This window comes from Stegodyphus dumicola, chromosome 7 (genome assembly GCF_044657685.1).
Source record: "Stegodyphus dumicola isolate Sdum_Otavi_A_Nest chromosome 7, ASM4465768v1".
Taxonomy (NCBI): Eukaryota; Metazoa; Arthropoda; class Arachnida; order Araneae; family Eresidae; genus Stegodyphus; species Stegodyphus dumicola.
Window position 1 is genome coordinate 35,253,458 of NC_140774.1, and position 18,090 is coordinate 35,271,547.

General features: G+C 37.4%; 1 protein-coding gene across 1 annotated transcript in view; it reads right to left on the minus strand.

Annotated features, from left to right (window-relative positions):
- The window catches only part of LOC118188978 (polycystin-1-like protein 1), a 601,848-nt gene that overhangs the window by 446,107 nt on the left and 137,651 nt on the right, over window positions 1-18,090 (minus strand). The window contains exons 3-4 of the mRNA XM_085820080.1: window positions 8,353-8,439; window positions 1,130-2,357 (exon numbers count right to left, since the gene is read on the minus strand). Coding sequence (XP_085676206.1) covers window positions 1,130-2,357; window positions 8,353-8,439 — 1,315 coding nt within the window. The remainder of the gene's footprint in view (window positions 1-1,129; window positions 2,358-8,352; window positions 8,440-18,090) is intronic.

Here is an 18,090-nt window from a genome sequence, read left to right on the forward strand (position 1 = left end):
CCTTGTGCTCCTATCCTGACCAAAAATCTACCTTCATTTAAAATTTTTCTCTATTGTTCTTACTGATTCTCATGTGTAATTTTATATTTTCATACATATAGTTTGTATTACCTGTAATATTTATCTGTTTCGATTTGTTTTTATCAGTTTTAATTTTTTAGTCCAAAGGGGCAGTTTGCCCCAAACGACTATTAATTTCGTTTTGGAACTGTTCTTTGATTCACTACAAGCGTCGTTTCACTTTCCAAATTGTTGCCACCAAATATTATCGCCTTGTATTATATTTAAAGAAATTAAATAATGAATGATCTGCATAAATGTATGTATGTTTCTCGCACTGTGATAAAATAACGGTACCTAGAGCCATCAACCTTTGAATAACGTAATCCTCCTGCCTATTATGAGCATCTAGAAGCCAAAATTTGAAATTTGGAATTTGTTTTATTATCGATTTCATATTTTGTAAAACTTGAACGAATTTTTGCTTAACAAACTCAAGGATTTCAAAGCGAGCAATGGCAATGTCAATAGTTTTATCTCCAGCGCGCGAGACTATATATCGGAAATTCCTAGGATATGCTCGTTAAAAAGTAATTTTGGGATATTACTGTTGAACTGAATTTTATTGTTTAAGTGCGAAGAACACGGTATTTAATAAATAAAGGTAACATACAAAATGTTAAAAAAACGCCCTTTTAGACGTAATTTAAAATCTGAAACCTTTCAGAATTTTTTTTTTTTAACATTTCATCTCTATATACTTTTTTTTGTTCATTTCTCTTTTAGTTTTTGCGGTCATCAGACTGTTATTAACAAAAGTGGCAACGTCTGACCTAATCTACCTCAAATGTGTTACAGTAAAAACAAGCACAAAGACTCTTATTCCATGCAGATGAAAGCCCGGCTAATTCCCTCCTGAGATCTACGACTAATCTGCTTAATTAAGAACATTACTTTGGTATTCAAATGGTTGTTCCAATCGAAAACGGTGTCTGCTACTATAAAACGGAGCACATGAAAACCCATAAAGGTCTTCCTACTAATATATGTATAAATAATTACAGTTATTAATTTATTTTAAAATGATACTTTTAACTGACTAAAAAGTTAAAATAATTTTCTTACTTACCATTAATTCGCACCAAGAATTGTGCAGGATAGCCGACGGCAAAACATCCACATTGATGAACTGTAATTAGTCCTATATCTGGTACTACCAAAATAGGATACCTTTGGACGATGCTAGAGACATTATTAAAACCTCTCACTCTGATGACCTGAAGTTTGGGCATATTAAACGAAAGCAAAGATTTATAGACAGAAGTTTTTGAATCATAAGCAACTTCGAATGTTTGATGGTTCATACCAACTTCAACAAACGCTTCTTGAAACGAGTGTGGAATGAAAACTTGTAGGTTCAAATTCGATCCAAATTTAATCCTTTCAGGTACAAAAGCGTGAAGAACAAAAATTGTCTCTTCAATAAAAATTCTGGAGAACTTCGAAAAACTTACTACACTCACATCATTCCCTACAGTTACAGATGCAGTACACATTCCAATGGCATAAAACCGCTGAAAAACACTACATCCTAAAACATCTATTTTGTATTTCTGTAGATGATGATTAATGTTAGTAATACAGTGAAATGTCCATACACACCGAACATTTGTACCTTTACCATAGTTTGCAGAAAAGTAGACTGGTGAATTGATTTTTGAGTATAAAGTTCTTCCCGGTGGAAAAATTCTCACATCTGCAACAGCATCTTGCACATTTATCACAGTCTTCGATTCTGCATATTCAAGGAAATTCGAAACATTCGCCAAAATCGTGAAACTTCCTACTGAAGGGAAAGCGTAAGTTATAGAATTTTTTCCAAGCCCATCATGTGTTTCATAAATAGTAACACCGTTCTTACTCATAATAGTCCATTGGACAGTTACATTTCTAAAATTTAAAGATGGTAAGATCTTCAGAAATATGGAAGTCAATGTGCCAGTTGAAGTTACAGTTGGTGTTATGATTTCCGTACGCTTTATTCGAGGTAAAACATTAATTGTTAACCTTTTAGTGTCACGTTTCTTTCCAATATTAACACTAAGACTACAATAAAAAGTTCCTCCAGATTCAAATTTTAAAGAAACAGTTTGCTTCAAGATGCTACATCTACCTGATTCCTTCGGAGAAGTCTCAGTTAATTGCCCGTTGTACAATAAACTGTCGCATTTAAGTTTATACTCTGGTGTTCTGTTACTGGCGACGACAGCCACAATTTCAAAGTTTACCGGAATGGCTAAAAGTGTGGAAATAGAGCATTGTAGCTTATCCAACAGAGAGATTTCTGCTATGGCAATCTATGAAAAATAAAGAAAATATGTCTAATTATTGAAAAACTTACATACATATAAGCAAGTACATTAGGCAAAACGTTTAATTTTACTAAAATATAGTTTAATATTGCTGAAAAAAGCAAAGTAAATAGAGACTTGTTTCTTTATGTTAATTGATCTTAGTTTAAAGCTTTTCATTAAAATTAGTCATTAAATAAAAATTAATTTACTTGACATAAACTAAGATTACGATGTACGTAACGAATATATAACATATTCGTCATCCAAGCAAATAAATAATTCACACAGGATAGAGACGTGTGAAACGAAAAGAACATTTCCCTTTCTTAAATTAATTCGAATTCCAACTTATGAGAGCCAAAGAAGTAATGGTAGAAAAATTCAATAATGTACATAACTTACTTACGAGGGTTTTAGCTATTTAAATTTAATATAAATTATTTTAATATCAATACAGTAATTAAATTTAGTATCAATTATTTAAATTAAATCAGGTATGCATCTCGGATTAAATTTTCTATTATACAGATTGTCTGTTCAATGACACAGCCTTTAATAACATGTTTACGTTTACAATTATCCGCACAGTCGTGCCCAAGTATCAGTTTCTGATTGCTAAATAATTTGTTTTGGGAAATTAAAGAGAAATAAACTGTTTTTACATTTGTAAGATTCTGCGCTGTGTACTTTTAAGTTACAGTTGAAGTTGAAGAATCTTAAGAATTAATCAGCGAATAATCGCTTGAGTTCGTGAGATAGACATGCGACATGCGACGGAGGACGTGGGCACCATGCCTCTACAATTGAGGTTAATTGGTATAGTGCCGGGCGCCCAAACCCAGAGCCGGAATCATCCGGAGGACAGTCCCACGGACCAAAGCGCCCTCCGGGAATTCACTCTCAACCAACTGCCCGGATCCAGCATTTATTGAAACAACAAATAATGGTTTTACAGGGCCAAACAAGGGCAATGAGATACATTGTGTGATTCATATTACAACTGCATTGACATTATTTGCTTAAAGCATTTCTACAATTGATAATACATGCTTAATATTTAAAACACTATTACGTCTAGAACACTGTTATTGCAATGCACACATTTTATAGCTGCTTATATACATTACTGTTGCGTGCGTACGGGTTCGTTATGAAATGAATGCACAAGTCCGATGAAAAATGAACAAAAATTTATTATTATCACAAAAGAAATGCTTAAATTTTCTCAAATTATCATGCAGTATCACAATATCTCACAGTAGTTATCTTTTAACTACTTAAATGTACAATAGAACGTAATTCAAAACAGCTAAAGAACGCTAATCCGCGAATTCGCTATAATCAACAACGGCAGTTTTCTAAACAACAACAAACTAAGCAACTACTACAAATTGAGATGTTTTCCTCCTTTTATAAGATTTTAAAATCACGCGCTAGAATTTTCCAGTACTTTCTCGAAATCAAAAAGAGATCTTTATTTATTTAACGCACGCGCTCTTGTATTTTTAATTTTTCCGGCTTAGCTTTCTTTTAATATTCGTCACGCGCTGCACTGCGTGATAAATAAAACCATTTAATTTATAATTGAACTAACATTAGCTTTTTAAATACCAAATTCGTAACACTGCCCCCTTCCCAAGGACTGCACGTCCCGGGCAGTACAATCCCTGAACAGGAAGCTAAACTTACAACTGTGGCATAAATGCAACTGAGGCATAAACATTACATTACAATATCAAACGATATAAACAATAAATGCAATAACTAACTTAAACAAATCAAATGCTATCAAATACTAAATACAAAACAAATACTAAATACAAATCAAATACTAAATGCAAATCAAATACTAAATACAAATCAAATACTAAATGCAAATCAAATACTAAATACAAATCAAATCAAATACACATTTAAAAACAAAAAGGACCATGGTCTTACACTATTTACAATTATTTACATTACGTACTATGGCCATAGTAATGAGCTAACCTGTCATAAGAGTTCGAAGACTCACGGATCCGAACCATGACGTCATTTAGCCTGTTTAGGATTGTGTGCGAACCATCCCAAGGTGACTGTAAATCAGGCCTGACTCCTTTTCGTCGAATCGGGTTCCACAACCACACCTTGTCTCCTTCGTTGGATCTATGTCCAGCAGCTCTCGTGTTGTATCTGGTCTTCACTTTTTCCGTCGCCAAGTTCACTCGCTTTCGTGCGGAACGGTGCATCACTTCAAAACGGGCCTTGACATCTTGGATGTGTTCCTCAGGCGATGAAGGCGCATCCGTACAGCGATGAAACAGGCGGTCACAAGGCAGACGAAGGTCTCGACCGAAGAGCATCTGAGAGGAAGAATAGCTGGTAGTCTGGTGTTTCTTTTCGACCCTAGCATGATTTCGTCTGTTTCTCGAGCTGGTTCTTTCGGACAAAGCGTCGGCATTTCCAGGTGAGGATCCCTTCTTAGGATGGATAGTCATGTCTTCAGATCATGAAAGCAGCTTATTGTTTTTGAAATCTAAGGAAAAATTGTATTTCCTTAAAAAGTCCAATCCGAGTATGCATGGATCTGTAATATCCGCCACATATGCCGTGTGATGGTAGGCGGCACTTCCAAACGTGATGTTTACGTTTAACTTCCCAGTTATGTCGATCTTGTCACCAGACGCAGTCTGAAGGGTAACACAGGATGGCGTCCAAATAAGTTTATCTTTAAACTGTTCAGCTAAATCTTTCCTAATGATGGTAACATTAGCTCCTGTGTCAATGATCATATTGCAAGGAACTCCATCGATATTCCCATTGATGGACAGTCCGTTATTGTTGCCACTCACTATAGAGATCTTAAGCGCTTTAAAACAGGGTTTTTCATTATCTGGCAACCTCCGTTCCTTGATATGGTCATTAATTTGTTTCCTGCGTCGTTGCTCAGAAATTATCTCAATTTTCGTACCCTGGGGTGTTCTGCAATTCTTTCGTACGTGGCCTTCAGTTCCACAGTTCCAGCACTTTGGTTTCTTGTCAGTCCTTTTCCTTTCCGTGGCATTTAATTGTCTGTTTAAATCGTATGCCTTATTTTCCGTGCTCTGGGGAGTTCTGCAGTTCCTTCTTAGGTGGCCTTCAACACCGCAATTCCAGCACTTTAGGGTCGGTTTTGTTTCACCAATATTCTGTCTTAAAGCATTCACTGGTCTTGTCAACTCATCCGTTTTATTATCGTGCCCTGGGGTGTTCTGCAATGCCGTCGTAGGTGACCTTCAGAACCACATCTCCAACATCTTACAGCCACTTTGTTCTCACTGCTACTCCGTATCAAAGCATCGACTTGTCTGGATAAATCATCTAAACGAGCCATCAATTGGTCCCCTGGGTCGTGGACTCGCACAGCTCTGACTGGGTAGCGATCCCTAAGAGTTGCTTGCTGGGCTGCCTCCAATTTCACGGCGTACAACAGAGCGCTTTTTACATCCTTTACATCTGCCATTCGCAGTGCTTTCTGTATTTCAGTATCTCGGATGCCGTCGATGAAATATTGCAGCGACAGGATTTCTCTTGTTTCTGTCGGACATTCCGAAAAGGCGTGATGTGACAGCCTTTCAACATCCGTGGCGAGCTCCTGAAGTGTTTCGGTGGGCTTCTGTTGACGGGATTTTAATTGAAGCCTGCTGTAGTCTTTTAAACATTTCTCGCCGAAGCGCAGCTCCAAAGCGCCGGATAGAGCTTCGAAATCTAGCCTTTGATTTTCGGGAAGCGTCTGCAGGATATCCGCTGCGTCTGCTCTCAGAGAAGCGGCGAGATGACAGGCCTTAGCTTGGGAATCCCATCCATTCGCATCCGCAACGATAGAAAATTGTGTCCTATACACCTGCCAGGAGGTCTTCCCATCATATGTAGATAGTTTCAGAACGGAACGAGCAGGCATCGATAAAAATTTGAAACCTTCAGAATTGTTTCCTACCGTCGCTATGCACTTCTTTAGGCTGTCAACTTCTTTGGCGACGGCAGCAGAAACCCTATCATCAATTTGTTGTTCGACGGCAGAAACTCTCTCTTCTATATGTTCTTTTACAGAAGAAATTCTTTCTTCTACTTGTTCTTTTACCGAAGAAACTCTTTCTTCTATTTGTCCAACTTTAGTTTCAACCGCGTCTATTCTGCCTTCCATAGCCTCAAATTTATTTTCTATTACGCAGGTAATTTCTCTTTTCATTTCGTCCTGACCTGCTTTCATCTCATTTTTAAGAGATTTCATCTCTTCCTTAACGGATTCCTGGCCCAATTTCATTTCTCCTTTAACGGATTCCTGGCCCAACTTCATTTGTTCCTGTGCCGTTTTCATTTCTTCCTTGAGGGATTCCTGGCCCAATTTCATTTCTTCTTTAAAAGATGTTTGGCAAGCTTCCATCTTTACTTGGAAAGCAGCAAAAGCAGTAATGAGCTGTCTCAATTGTTCTTCCATCCCTCTTGTTATTGGCATTCAAATCCCACTTCTGACACCAAAAATTGTTGCGTGCGTACGGGTTCGTTATGAAATGAATGCACAAGTCCGATGAAAAATGAATAAAAATTTATTATTATCACAACAGAAATGCTTAAATTTTCTCAAATTATCATGCAGTATCACAATATCTCACAGTAGTTATCTTTTAACTACTTAAATGTACAATAGAACGTAATTCAAAACAGCTAAAGAACGCTAATCCGCGAATTCGCTATAATCAACAACGGCAGTTTTCTAAACAACAACAAACTAAGCAACTACTACAAACTGAGATGTTTTCCTCCTTTTATAAGATTTTAAAATCACGCGCTAGAATTTTCCAGTACTTTCTCGAAATCAAAAAGAGATCTTTATTAATTTAACGCACGCGCTCTTGTATTTTTAATTTTTCCGGCTTAGCTTTCTTTTAATATTCGTCACGCGCTGCACTGCGCGAGAAATAAAACCATTTAATTTATAATTGAACTAACATTAGCTTTTTAAATACCAAATTCGTAACATTACGTTACACATTACAACCTTTTAAAAATTAAAAATACTTAAAAATACTTTAAGTCATACTGTTGCTTAAATCTCATCAAATATTTCACTTTATTTGTGTGTATATATATATATACAGTGTGTCTATAACTAAAGAACCGTATTTCAAAGCCGCCTACAAGCGAAATCAGTGATCAGAAAATTATGAAATTCTGTGGACATAATGAAGGCATGAGAATCTCTTTCAGCAAAAAAGTTACAAATAGCGTCTCCAGAGGTTATTATATTAATAAATTATACATTTAGCCACATCTTTACAATAGTTTTTCAATTTTACAAATTTTGTTGCAAAAAAAAAAAAAAAAAAAAAAAAAAAAAAACATATTCCACGTGAAATACTACAGTTAAAATATCTTTGAAATTTCAAAGTAATCTTAACACAAAATTTTGCGGGAATCTCTAATCAAACACCAATGTGACAACGAAAAGACGTTAGAAAATCTATTAGAATTTGAGACGCCAAGCAAGGGGTGCTTGTTTGGCTTCTTTGGAGAAACTAAAAAAAGTGACCTTGGTCAGTAACTTTATCATGTAAGGTCTCAGTGAATTTTTCATCGAAAGGTCAACATATTATTTAGAATTTGACTGATCAAAACCTGCTGAGCATTTAAATAACTGAGTTTTAAACACCATTGGTAACATATAAAAAGTTAAATAGCAAAAGTACAAAATTAAAAAAAAAAAAAAAAAACTATTTTTATAAAATTATCTGCTTGATTTAAAACCATTCTGTCAATATAGTACTTGATTCGGATAAAATTTAATAAATTTAGTCTTTTTTGAACTATGAGTAAGCATACCAACACTATCTGCCTAAAAAAGGGATGTCCTGGGTTAGGATATTCTAAGAGAAATTGGATCACATTCATGTAAAACGAAAAAACAATACAATTGTGATATTTGTATCGATCATCATATTTAAAATTACGATATTTGAAAACTTTAATTCATACTCACCAATGAAATATTTGATGTAGCTAGGCCGCGATTAGACTGGGCATTGACAAACACGTGATGAATGCCTTCTTGTCGGAAGGAATAAACCTGAAATGAAACAAAAGAAAAAAATCACCACTTTCTTTTTGCAGTTTCAGAATAGTTCATGACGATTTCATGTAAATGTGCAAATTAGCAACTTCTTATCGAAACTTTCGGTAAGATTCAGCAAGACAATATGGCATTATTCACACATTAAATAGACGGAGTTATTTCATACTCACTTCAGCCAATATTTTGTATGTTCAGCAGTTAAAGAGCTTTAACAGATAGATTTCAAAGGTCACAATGGACAGGACAGTTTGGTCGTGAGTGTTCCAAATTAAGGTTGATTGGAAAATTTTTTGCACAGCATATCCAGGCTATTTGCCTAAGAAGGAGAATGTTTACGTGGAAAATTTTCTAGGAAACACTGCGTTAGTTATGTTATACGTGGAAGACAACGCTCAAAACTCTATGAAGTCAGCCTTTCCAGCCTGCCCCATATCTCCCATAATGAGCTTCTTTTACTGAGCCCAAAACTTCTGAAAATCCCTGCAGTCAGTCGAAACCTCCACCGAAAACCCATTTAGTTCCAAAATCCCATTAGTCCAAAATATCGGTGATTTTTTATTCACTCAATTGGTGATTTACGATCAGTTGTTTCATCTGTTACAGACATTCATGGACAAGGGGCCTGATAAACAGTTTGCAGTAGTAAGCATAAATTTCTTTCAAGGGCTCTACATTCTAAGTACAGTCATACAGTCAGTATCTTCAGACTACCGTACCATTACATTACGAAGGCACGTGACGAAGAGAAAAAAATTACCTTACAAAGAGAATAAAAACAGGCTTATAACATATAACAAGAGGATTTTTGGACCCGCTAAAATCTAGTGCCAAGGCCCAGGCCTTGTAGGTTATAGGATAGGCGATAACCAGGCCTTCATGGATTCCTCAAAGCAGTCAAGTTTACAACTGTAATATAAGTATGTTTCCTTGGGCATCTAAACTATTTTTTGAACTTATATACATTTCGTTAACTCTACACGTATATACAAAATTAAAAAGTTAAAATAACTGTTAGTTAATTTATAAAAGCTGTATTGCGGAAGCGTGTTATTTAGAAAAAAAATCTCTGACTTTCTTACATTATTAATTTGCCGATTCTGACGTACATAAAATAGTTTTTTATTTCTGGTTTCTCCGAGAAGAAATTTCGAATAAACAGAAATCTCCATTTCAAGTAAAGTGATTTGTAAGGAAATTCGATAAATTTCTTCCGAACCTTCCCAGAAGCGTAGCATTTCATATTCAAAAAATATAACATGCAATACGATGAAACTCTGAATAACATAAAATAATTTTTTCTTCTCTTGAAAAGGCGGCTGCTTTTTGAGAGTAGCAAGGATCAAAAAATAAATTATTCATTCGCGAAATGAAGATAGAAAGAAGAAGGAAGATAATGCCGATATGCATTCTTTTAAATATTTGATGCAGCGTGACGAGCCAACTCAAGTTCCAATTAATCACACATTGGAGATTTAAAAAAACATGAAAATGCGATTCATTCTTTCTGCCTTGCAGAAGAATTTCTTGATTGTAACGAGTGATGGGAAAATCAAATGTAAGTAAATCTGAATTTCCAGATTAAGTTCGTCTTTTCTTTACAGTTCCCTTTTATTTATTTATTTATTTCATGTTTTCCTTCCTAGGAAAGATGGTTAGTTATTTTTTAAGTTATTTTTATTTTTGCTCTTTCTATTTTATTTTCTACAAAGATTATATGAATTTTCCTTTATGTGCTTCCAAAAATGCCAACAAACTAAGAAGAAACAAAAAGGCAATCATAGCAGCCAGGCGACGATTTGTCAGCTTATCTGAGATATTGTCGACTAGTGCAACACAGACATGGGAAATACAGAAAGCGTAAAATGCATAGGAAGACAAAGAACAGAAAATCAATCATGTTTGAGTTAGAGAAAGTGTTGCTTTTCACGTTTCTTAGTTCAGTTCAGTTTAGAACGTTTGCATGTATCGCTTTTACTTCGTTGACATGAAAGCAATTTGTTTTCAACTGAAGTGAATTGATGCAAAATGACATTTCGTAACAACTGCCAGAAATTTTAACTTCCAGTTGAAGGATGTAATGAGCCAATAAAATAGGTTAACCATTCAGCTCCAAAATAAATTCACAAAAGATGGATTTAAAGTTTACAAATCAGTAAAAGGTTTGAAATATTAGTAAAAAATTTTTAAAATTACTGTGCTAAAACTTTAAACTCCCTTGTATTGAAGCTTTATTAGCGATATACATCTAAGAATTAAATCATGTATCAAATTTAAAAAAAAATGTAACATTTTTATTGGTATTTGAAAAGTTGGAATGTATTTATGATTCGTTAACAATTGTGCTACATTAATATGGAACCAGAACACTGTACAAAAGTCTAAAACACAAAAGAACCATTTTGTTTCTGTATATGCTTATTGCATATACAGAAACTGTCAGAACTGCAATATTCGGCACACAGATTCTCTAGGAAGGATCTGTGAATATCATAAAATGACTTTTTAAAATTAATGTTGGAGTGATTTTTTTCAGGATCTTTTCTCTCATATTCTTGCTTAAGCACTAATTAACTATTATAGAATTTCAAACTTATACCACAGGGTAGACCAAAACATAATCTTCCGTATGGAGTTTGCTCAAAATTTCAAAAGAAATTTACAGATTTTAAGCGTTTTTCTAATGTCACGTACTTTATTATCATGCTCAGTATATTACTTTTTCACCTCTTCCCCTACTACTTACCTTTTACTCGGCTACCTATATGTACTTTTCCAGTGTTTTATTATTTATTATAGTCCAAAAGAGCAATTTATGCAGAAGGACTATTAATTTCGCTTTGGCATTTTGCGTCGATTCCCTACAAGCGTTATTTTACTTTTCAAATTGCTGCCACCAAATATTGTCGCCCTGTATTATATTTAAAGAAATTCAATAATGAAGAATCTGCATAAATGTATTGTTGCGTGCGTACGGGTTCGTTATGAAATGAATGCACAAGTCCGATAAAAAATGAAGAAAAATTTATTATTATCACAACAAAAATACTTATTTTCTCAAATTATCATGCAGTATTACAATATCTCACAGTAGTTATCTTTTAACTACTCAAATATCCAATAGAACGTAATTCAAAACAGCTAAAGAACGCTAATCCGCGAATTCGCTATAATCAACAAGAGCAGTTTTCTAAACAACAACAAACTAAGCAACTACTACAAATTGTTTTCCTCCTTTTATAAGATTTTAAAATCACGCGCTAGAATTTTCCAGTACTTTCTCGAAATCAAAAAGAGATATTTATTTATTTAACGCACGCGCTCTTGTATTTTTAATTTTTCCCGCTTAGCTTTCTTTTAATATTCGTCACGCGCTGCACTGCGCGAGAAATAAAACCATTTAATTTATAATTGAACTAACATTAGCTTTTTAAATACCAAATTCGTAACACTGCCCCCTTCCCAAGGACTGCACGTCCCGGGCAGTACAATCCCTGGACAGGAAGCTAAACTTACAACTGAGGCATAAACATTACATTACAATATCAAACAATATAAACAATAAATGCAATAACTAAAACAAATCAAATGCTATCAAATACTAAATACAAAACAAATACTAAATACAAATCAAATACTAAATGCAAATCAAATACTAAATACAAAACAAATACTAAATACAAATCAAATACTAAATGCAAATCAAATACTAAATACACATTTATAAACAAAAAGGACCATGGTCTGATACTATTTACAATTATTTACATTACGTACTATGGCCATAGTAATGAGCTAACCTGTCGTAATGAACGACTTTAGGTTTAGAGTTCGAAGACTTACGAATCCGAACCACGACGTCATTCAGCCTGTTTAGAACTGTGTACGGGCCATCCCAAGGTGACTGTAATTTCGGACAAAGTCCTTTCCGTCGAGTCGGATTCCACAACCACACCTTGTCTCCTTCGTGGAATTGATGTTCAGAAGCTCTTGTGTCGTATCGGGTCTTCATCTTCTCCGTCGCTAAGTTGACTCGCTCTCGTGCAAAGTTGTGCATCACTTCAAACCGGGCCTGGAGATCTTCAATATATTCCTCAGACGATGAAGGAGCATCTGGAGGGCGGCCAAACAATAGATCACAAGGCAGACGAAGGTCACGACCGAATAGCATCTGTGATGGAGAATAGCCGGTAGTCTCGTGGACAGCACTGCGGTAGGCCAGTAAAAACAGCGATAATTTCTTGTCCCAGTCCTGCTGGTTTCTGGAAACCACTAATGAGAGGTTATTAAGGATGGTTCGATTGAACCTCTCTACCATGCCGTCCGACTGGGGATGTAATGGCGTCGTTTGGGTCTTGTCAATGCCGAGTAGTTTGCATAGTCCTTTGATTACTACCGAGGTAAAATTCCTTCCCTGATCGGAATGTAACTGAAGAGGCACTCCGAACCTGGAAATCCAGTGCTGTATCATTACCTCAGCTACTGTGATAGCCTCTTGATCAGGAATAGGATAAGCTTCAGGCCACTTGGTGAAGTAATCAACGACAACGAGTATGTATTTGTTGCCATCAGCAGTTCGTGGCAGAGGTCCCAGGATGTCAAAGGCGATACGTTCAAAAGGCGCCCCTACGTTGTAACGTTGCAGCTTGCCTCGGCTGCGTCTCCTCGGTCCTTTCCGACCTGCACAGGCATCGCAAGATCGGCACCACTTTTGCACGTCATCCTTTGCATTATTCCAGTAAAATCGCTCACGAACTCTCTGTAAGGTCTTCATTATTCCAAAGTGACCTCCCGTAGGGCTGTTATGTAGTTCTTTAAGGACATCAGGAATGCGGGATCTTGGAAGTATAAGTTGCCATCGGAACGTCTTCCCATCATCCGATTCGAATTTCCGGTATAAGACGCCGTTTCGAATGTGAAGTGAATCCCAGAGTGCCCAATATTGTTTGGTTGTAGGAGTACAGATAGAAATGTCCTGCCAGGTAGGTTTTCTGTTTGATGACTCCATTAAATCAATTATGGGTTTAATGTCGCGGTCTTCCAGCTGGTCTTTCCTGACTTCATCATCATTCCACGGTTCTCGATCAGCCGATGTTGATGTTGTAATTTGTCTTGCGACCGGAGTCAGCAGCTCGTATTTCGCTTCCACCCTGGAACAATATCGGCAGCTTTCTTGGCAAGGTATTCTAGACAGGGCGTCGGCGTTTCCGTGTGATGATCCCTTACGATGACGGATAGTGATGTCATATTCTTGGAGTCTCTGTATCCCCCTGGCTATTTGACCCTCAGGATTCTTGAAATTTAAAAGCCAGGTCAATGATGCATGATTGGTGCGGAGCAGGAATTTTCTGCCGTATAGATAGTGATGGAACTGTTCTACAGCTTTGACTATGGCGAGCAACTCTTTCCTGGTGACACAATAATTCCTCTCCGGCTTAGACAGGCACTTGCTCCAGTATGCCACTACACGTTCTTGGCCGTCTATTTCTTGGGACAAAACAGCACCAACACTTTCATTACTCGCGTCGGTGTCGAGAATAAATGGTCGGTCAAGCTGAGGATACGTCAGGATTGGAGCAGATGTTAAAGCCTCCTTTAAGTTGTTAAATGCATCCTCTCATTCTTTTGTCCACAAGAACTTTTGGTTGCTCTCTGTCAGCTTGTGTAGGGGTCTTGCAATGGAAGAAAAGTCCTTCACGAATTTCCTATAGTAGGTGCAAAGCCCTAGGAAGCTTCTCAGCTGATGGACATTTTCGGGACGTTTCCAGGATTTGACGGCTGATACCTTTTCAGGATCCGTGCGCACACCTTCTGCAGAGATGACATGTCCCAGGTAAGTCACTTCCTTTCGGAACAATTTGCATTTAGCGGGACTCAGCTTCAGATTGGCTTCTTTCAGTTTCTGAAGCACCTTCCTAAGATTTTCTAAATGTTCTTCAAAACTCTTTCCGACGATGATGATGTCGTCCAGGTATATGAGGCAGGCTTCGTAGGAAAGGCCTTTCAAAACAGTTTCCATAAGACGTTCGAATGTTGCCGGCGCATTACACAGTCCAAACGGCATCACCTTGAATTGCCAAAGTCCTTGTCCCGTAGTAAATGCCGTCTTTTCTCGGTCTTCAGGCTGTATTTCTACCTGCCAATACCCACTCTTTAAATCAAGTGTTGAGAACCACTTGCTGCCAGAAAGAGTGTCTAGAATGTCGTCAATTCTAGGAAGAGGGTAACTGTCTTTCTTCGTAACCTCATTCAACCGGCGATAGTCGACGCAAAATCTTGTTGAGCCGTCTTTCTTTCTGACTAGGACGATGGGAGATGCCCATGGACTTACTGAAGGCTCGATGACATCGCTTTCTTTCATATCTTTTAACAGTGTTCGCACCTCTTCCTGTTTAGCAAACGGTAGACGTCTTGGATGTTGCTTGATCGGGGGATGATTGCCGGTATCTATTCTATGTTGTGTCAAACTAGTTCGACCCACGTCAGAAGACGAGCGGGAGAAAACAACTTGAAGATCTTTAATGACGCGATCGGCAGCATTCCTCTCTTTATCGTTTAGTTGCGCATTCTGCAATAACTCCGATGTAATTCTCTCTGAGGACACGGATTCTTGGATGTTACTCTTTCTTTCAACGGTGGTTACTGGAGTACATGCTGCAACCACTTCACCTTTCTTAATAATTCTCCCCTTCTCAGGTACATTGGCGACTCTCACCGGGATAACCGTTCTGGATAGGTAGACGAGTGTTGAGGCTACTAGTACTCCTTTTGGGCTATTACAGTTATTGGGATATTCTATGATGCCGTAGCGGAAATTTCTGTTTTCGGCTATGGATCCAGGAAGTAAAATTTCTGTTCTTGCCGGTATTGTGATATTGTCTTGTGCTATGATTTTATGGACAGATTTAGCTTCATCATTGACTCCAAATAACGCTATGTCCTCAGATGTAGAATGCAATTCGTTATTTTTAAAGTCCAAGGAAAAATTGTATTTCCTTAGAAAGTCCAATCCGAGTATGCAAGAATCAGTGATCTCTGCTACATATGCCGTGTGATGGTAAGCGGCACTTCCAAACGTGATGTTAGCATTTACTTTTCCATCAATGTTGATCTTCTCACCGGACACAGTCTGTAGGGTAACGCAGGGCGGCGTCCAGATAAGTTTGCTTCCCAGTTGTTGAGCCAAATCTTTTCGGATGATGGTAACGTTGGCTCCTGTATTTATCGTCATATTGCAGGGAACTCCATTAATATGTCCTATTACGAAAAGTCCATTACTGCCGCCTCTCTCTGCAGAAATTTTAAGCGCTTTAAAACAAGGTTTTTCATTATCTGGCAACCTCCGTTCCTCGATATGGTCACTAATTTGTTTACTGCGTCGTTGCTGAGAAATGGTCTTATTTTCCGTATCTCGGGGTGTTTTGCAGTTTCTTCGTATGTGGCCTTCAACTCCGCAGTTCCAGCACTTTAGAACCAGTTTCTTTTCACTTCTGTTCCGTCTCAAGCCACTGACTTGTCTGGTAAAATCATCTGCTTTATATTCCGTACCCTGGGGCGTTCTGCAATTCCGTCTTAGGTGACCTTCACTACCACATCTCCAACACCTTGGAGCCACTTTCTTCTCGCTCCTACTTCGTATCAAAGCTTCGACTTGTCTGGATAAATCATCTAAACGAGCCATCAATTGGTCCCCTGGGTCGTGGACTCGCACAGCTCTGACTGGGTAGCGATCTCTAAGAGTTGCTTGCTGGGCTGCCTCCAATTTCATGGCGTACAACAGAGCGCTTTTTATGTCCTTTACATTTGCCATTCGAAGAGCTTTGTGTATTTCAGGATCCCGGATGCCGTCGATGAAATATTGCAGCGACAGGATTTCTCTTGTTTCTGTCGGGCACTCCGAAAAGGCGTGATGTGACAGCCTTTCAACATCCGTGGCGAGCTCCTGAAGTGTTTCGGTGGGCCTCTGCTGACGGGATTTTAGTTGAAGCCTGCTGTAGTCTTTCAAACACTTTTCACCAAAGCGCAGTTCCAATGCGCCGGATAGAGCTTCAAAGTCTAGTCTCTGGTTTTCGGGAAGCGTCTGCAGGATATCCGCTGCATCTGCTCTCAGAGAAGCGGCGAGATGACAGGCCTTAGCTTGGGAATCCCATCCATTCGCATCCGCAACGATAGAAAATTGTGTCCTATACACCTGCCAGGAGGTCTTCCCATCATATGTAGATAGTTTCAGAACGGAACGAGCAGGCATCGATAAAAATTTGAAACCTTCAGAATTGTTTCCTACCATCGCTATGCACTTCTTTAGGCTGTCAACTTCTTTGGCGACGGCAGCAGAAACACTATCATCAATTTGTTGTTCGACGGCAGAAACTCTCTCTTCTATATGTTCTTTTACAGAAGAAATTCTTTCTTCTACTTGTTCTTTTACCGAAGAAACTCTTTCTTCTATTTGTCCAACTTTAGTTTCAACCGCGTCTATTCTGCCTTCCATAGCCTCAAATTTATTTTCTATTACGCAGGTAATTTCTCTTTTCATTTCGTCCTGACCTGCTTTCATCTCATTTTTAAGAGATTTCATCTCTTCCTTAACGGATTCCTGGCCCAATTTCATTTCTCCTTTAACGGATTCCTGGCCCAACTTCATTTGTTCCTGTGCCGTTTTCATTTCTTCCTTGAGGGATTCCTGGTCCAATTTCATTCCTGGCCCATTAAAAGATGTTTGGCCAGCTTCCATCTTTTCTTGGAAAGCAGTAAAAGCAGTAATGAGCTGTCTCAATTGTTCTTCCATCCCTCTTGTTATTGGCATTCAAATCCCACTTCTGACACCAAAAACTGTTGCGTGCGTACGGGTTCGTTATGAAATGAATGCACAAGTCCGATAAAAAATGAAGAAAAATTTATTATTATCACAACAAAAATACTTAAATTTTCTCAAATTATCATGCAGTATTACAATATCTCACAGTAGTTATCTTTTAACTACTCAAATATCCAATAGAACGTAATTCAAAACAGCTAAAGAACGCTAATCCGCGAATTCGCTATAATCAACAAGAGCAGTTTTCTAAACAACAACAAACTAAGCAACTACTACAAACTGAAATCGAAATCGAAATCGAGTCAATGGCTAGGCGGCAATTAGTAGCCAACCGCTACTTTAACCGTCTCTGTTGGTAAATTGCCCTAAGGCGTTGGTACTTAAGTTTTTAATTAAGGCGATTTACGCCGCGCCAATACTACAAACTGAGATGTTTTCCTCCTTTTATAAGATTTTAAAATCACGCGCTAGAATTTTCCAGTACTTTCTCGAAATCAAAAAGAGATATTTATTTATTTAACGCACGCGCTCTTGTATTTTTAATTTTTCCGGCTTAGCTTTCTTTTAATATTCGTCACGCGCTGCACTGCGCGAGAAATAAAACCATTTAATTTATAATTGAACTAACATTAGCTTTTTAAATACGAAATTCGTAACAGTATGTATGTTTTTCGCATTATGATAAAACAACGGTACCTAGAGCCATCAAATTTTCAATAACGTAATCTTGCACCGAATATGAGCATCTGGTAGCACTAATTTGTAATTTGTAAACTGTTTTATTATGAATAATATTTTATAAAACTTGAAAAAATTTTTGATTAACAAAC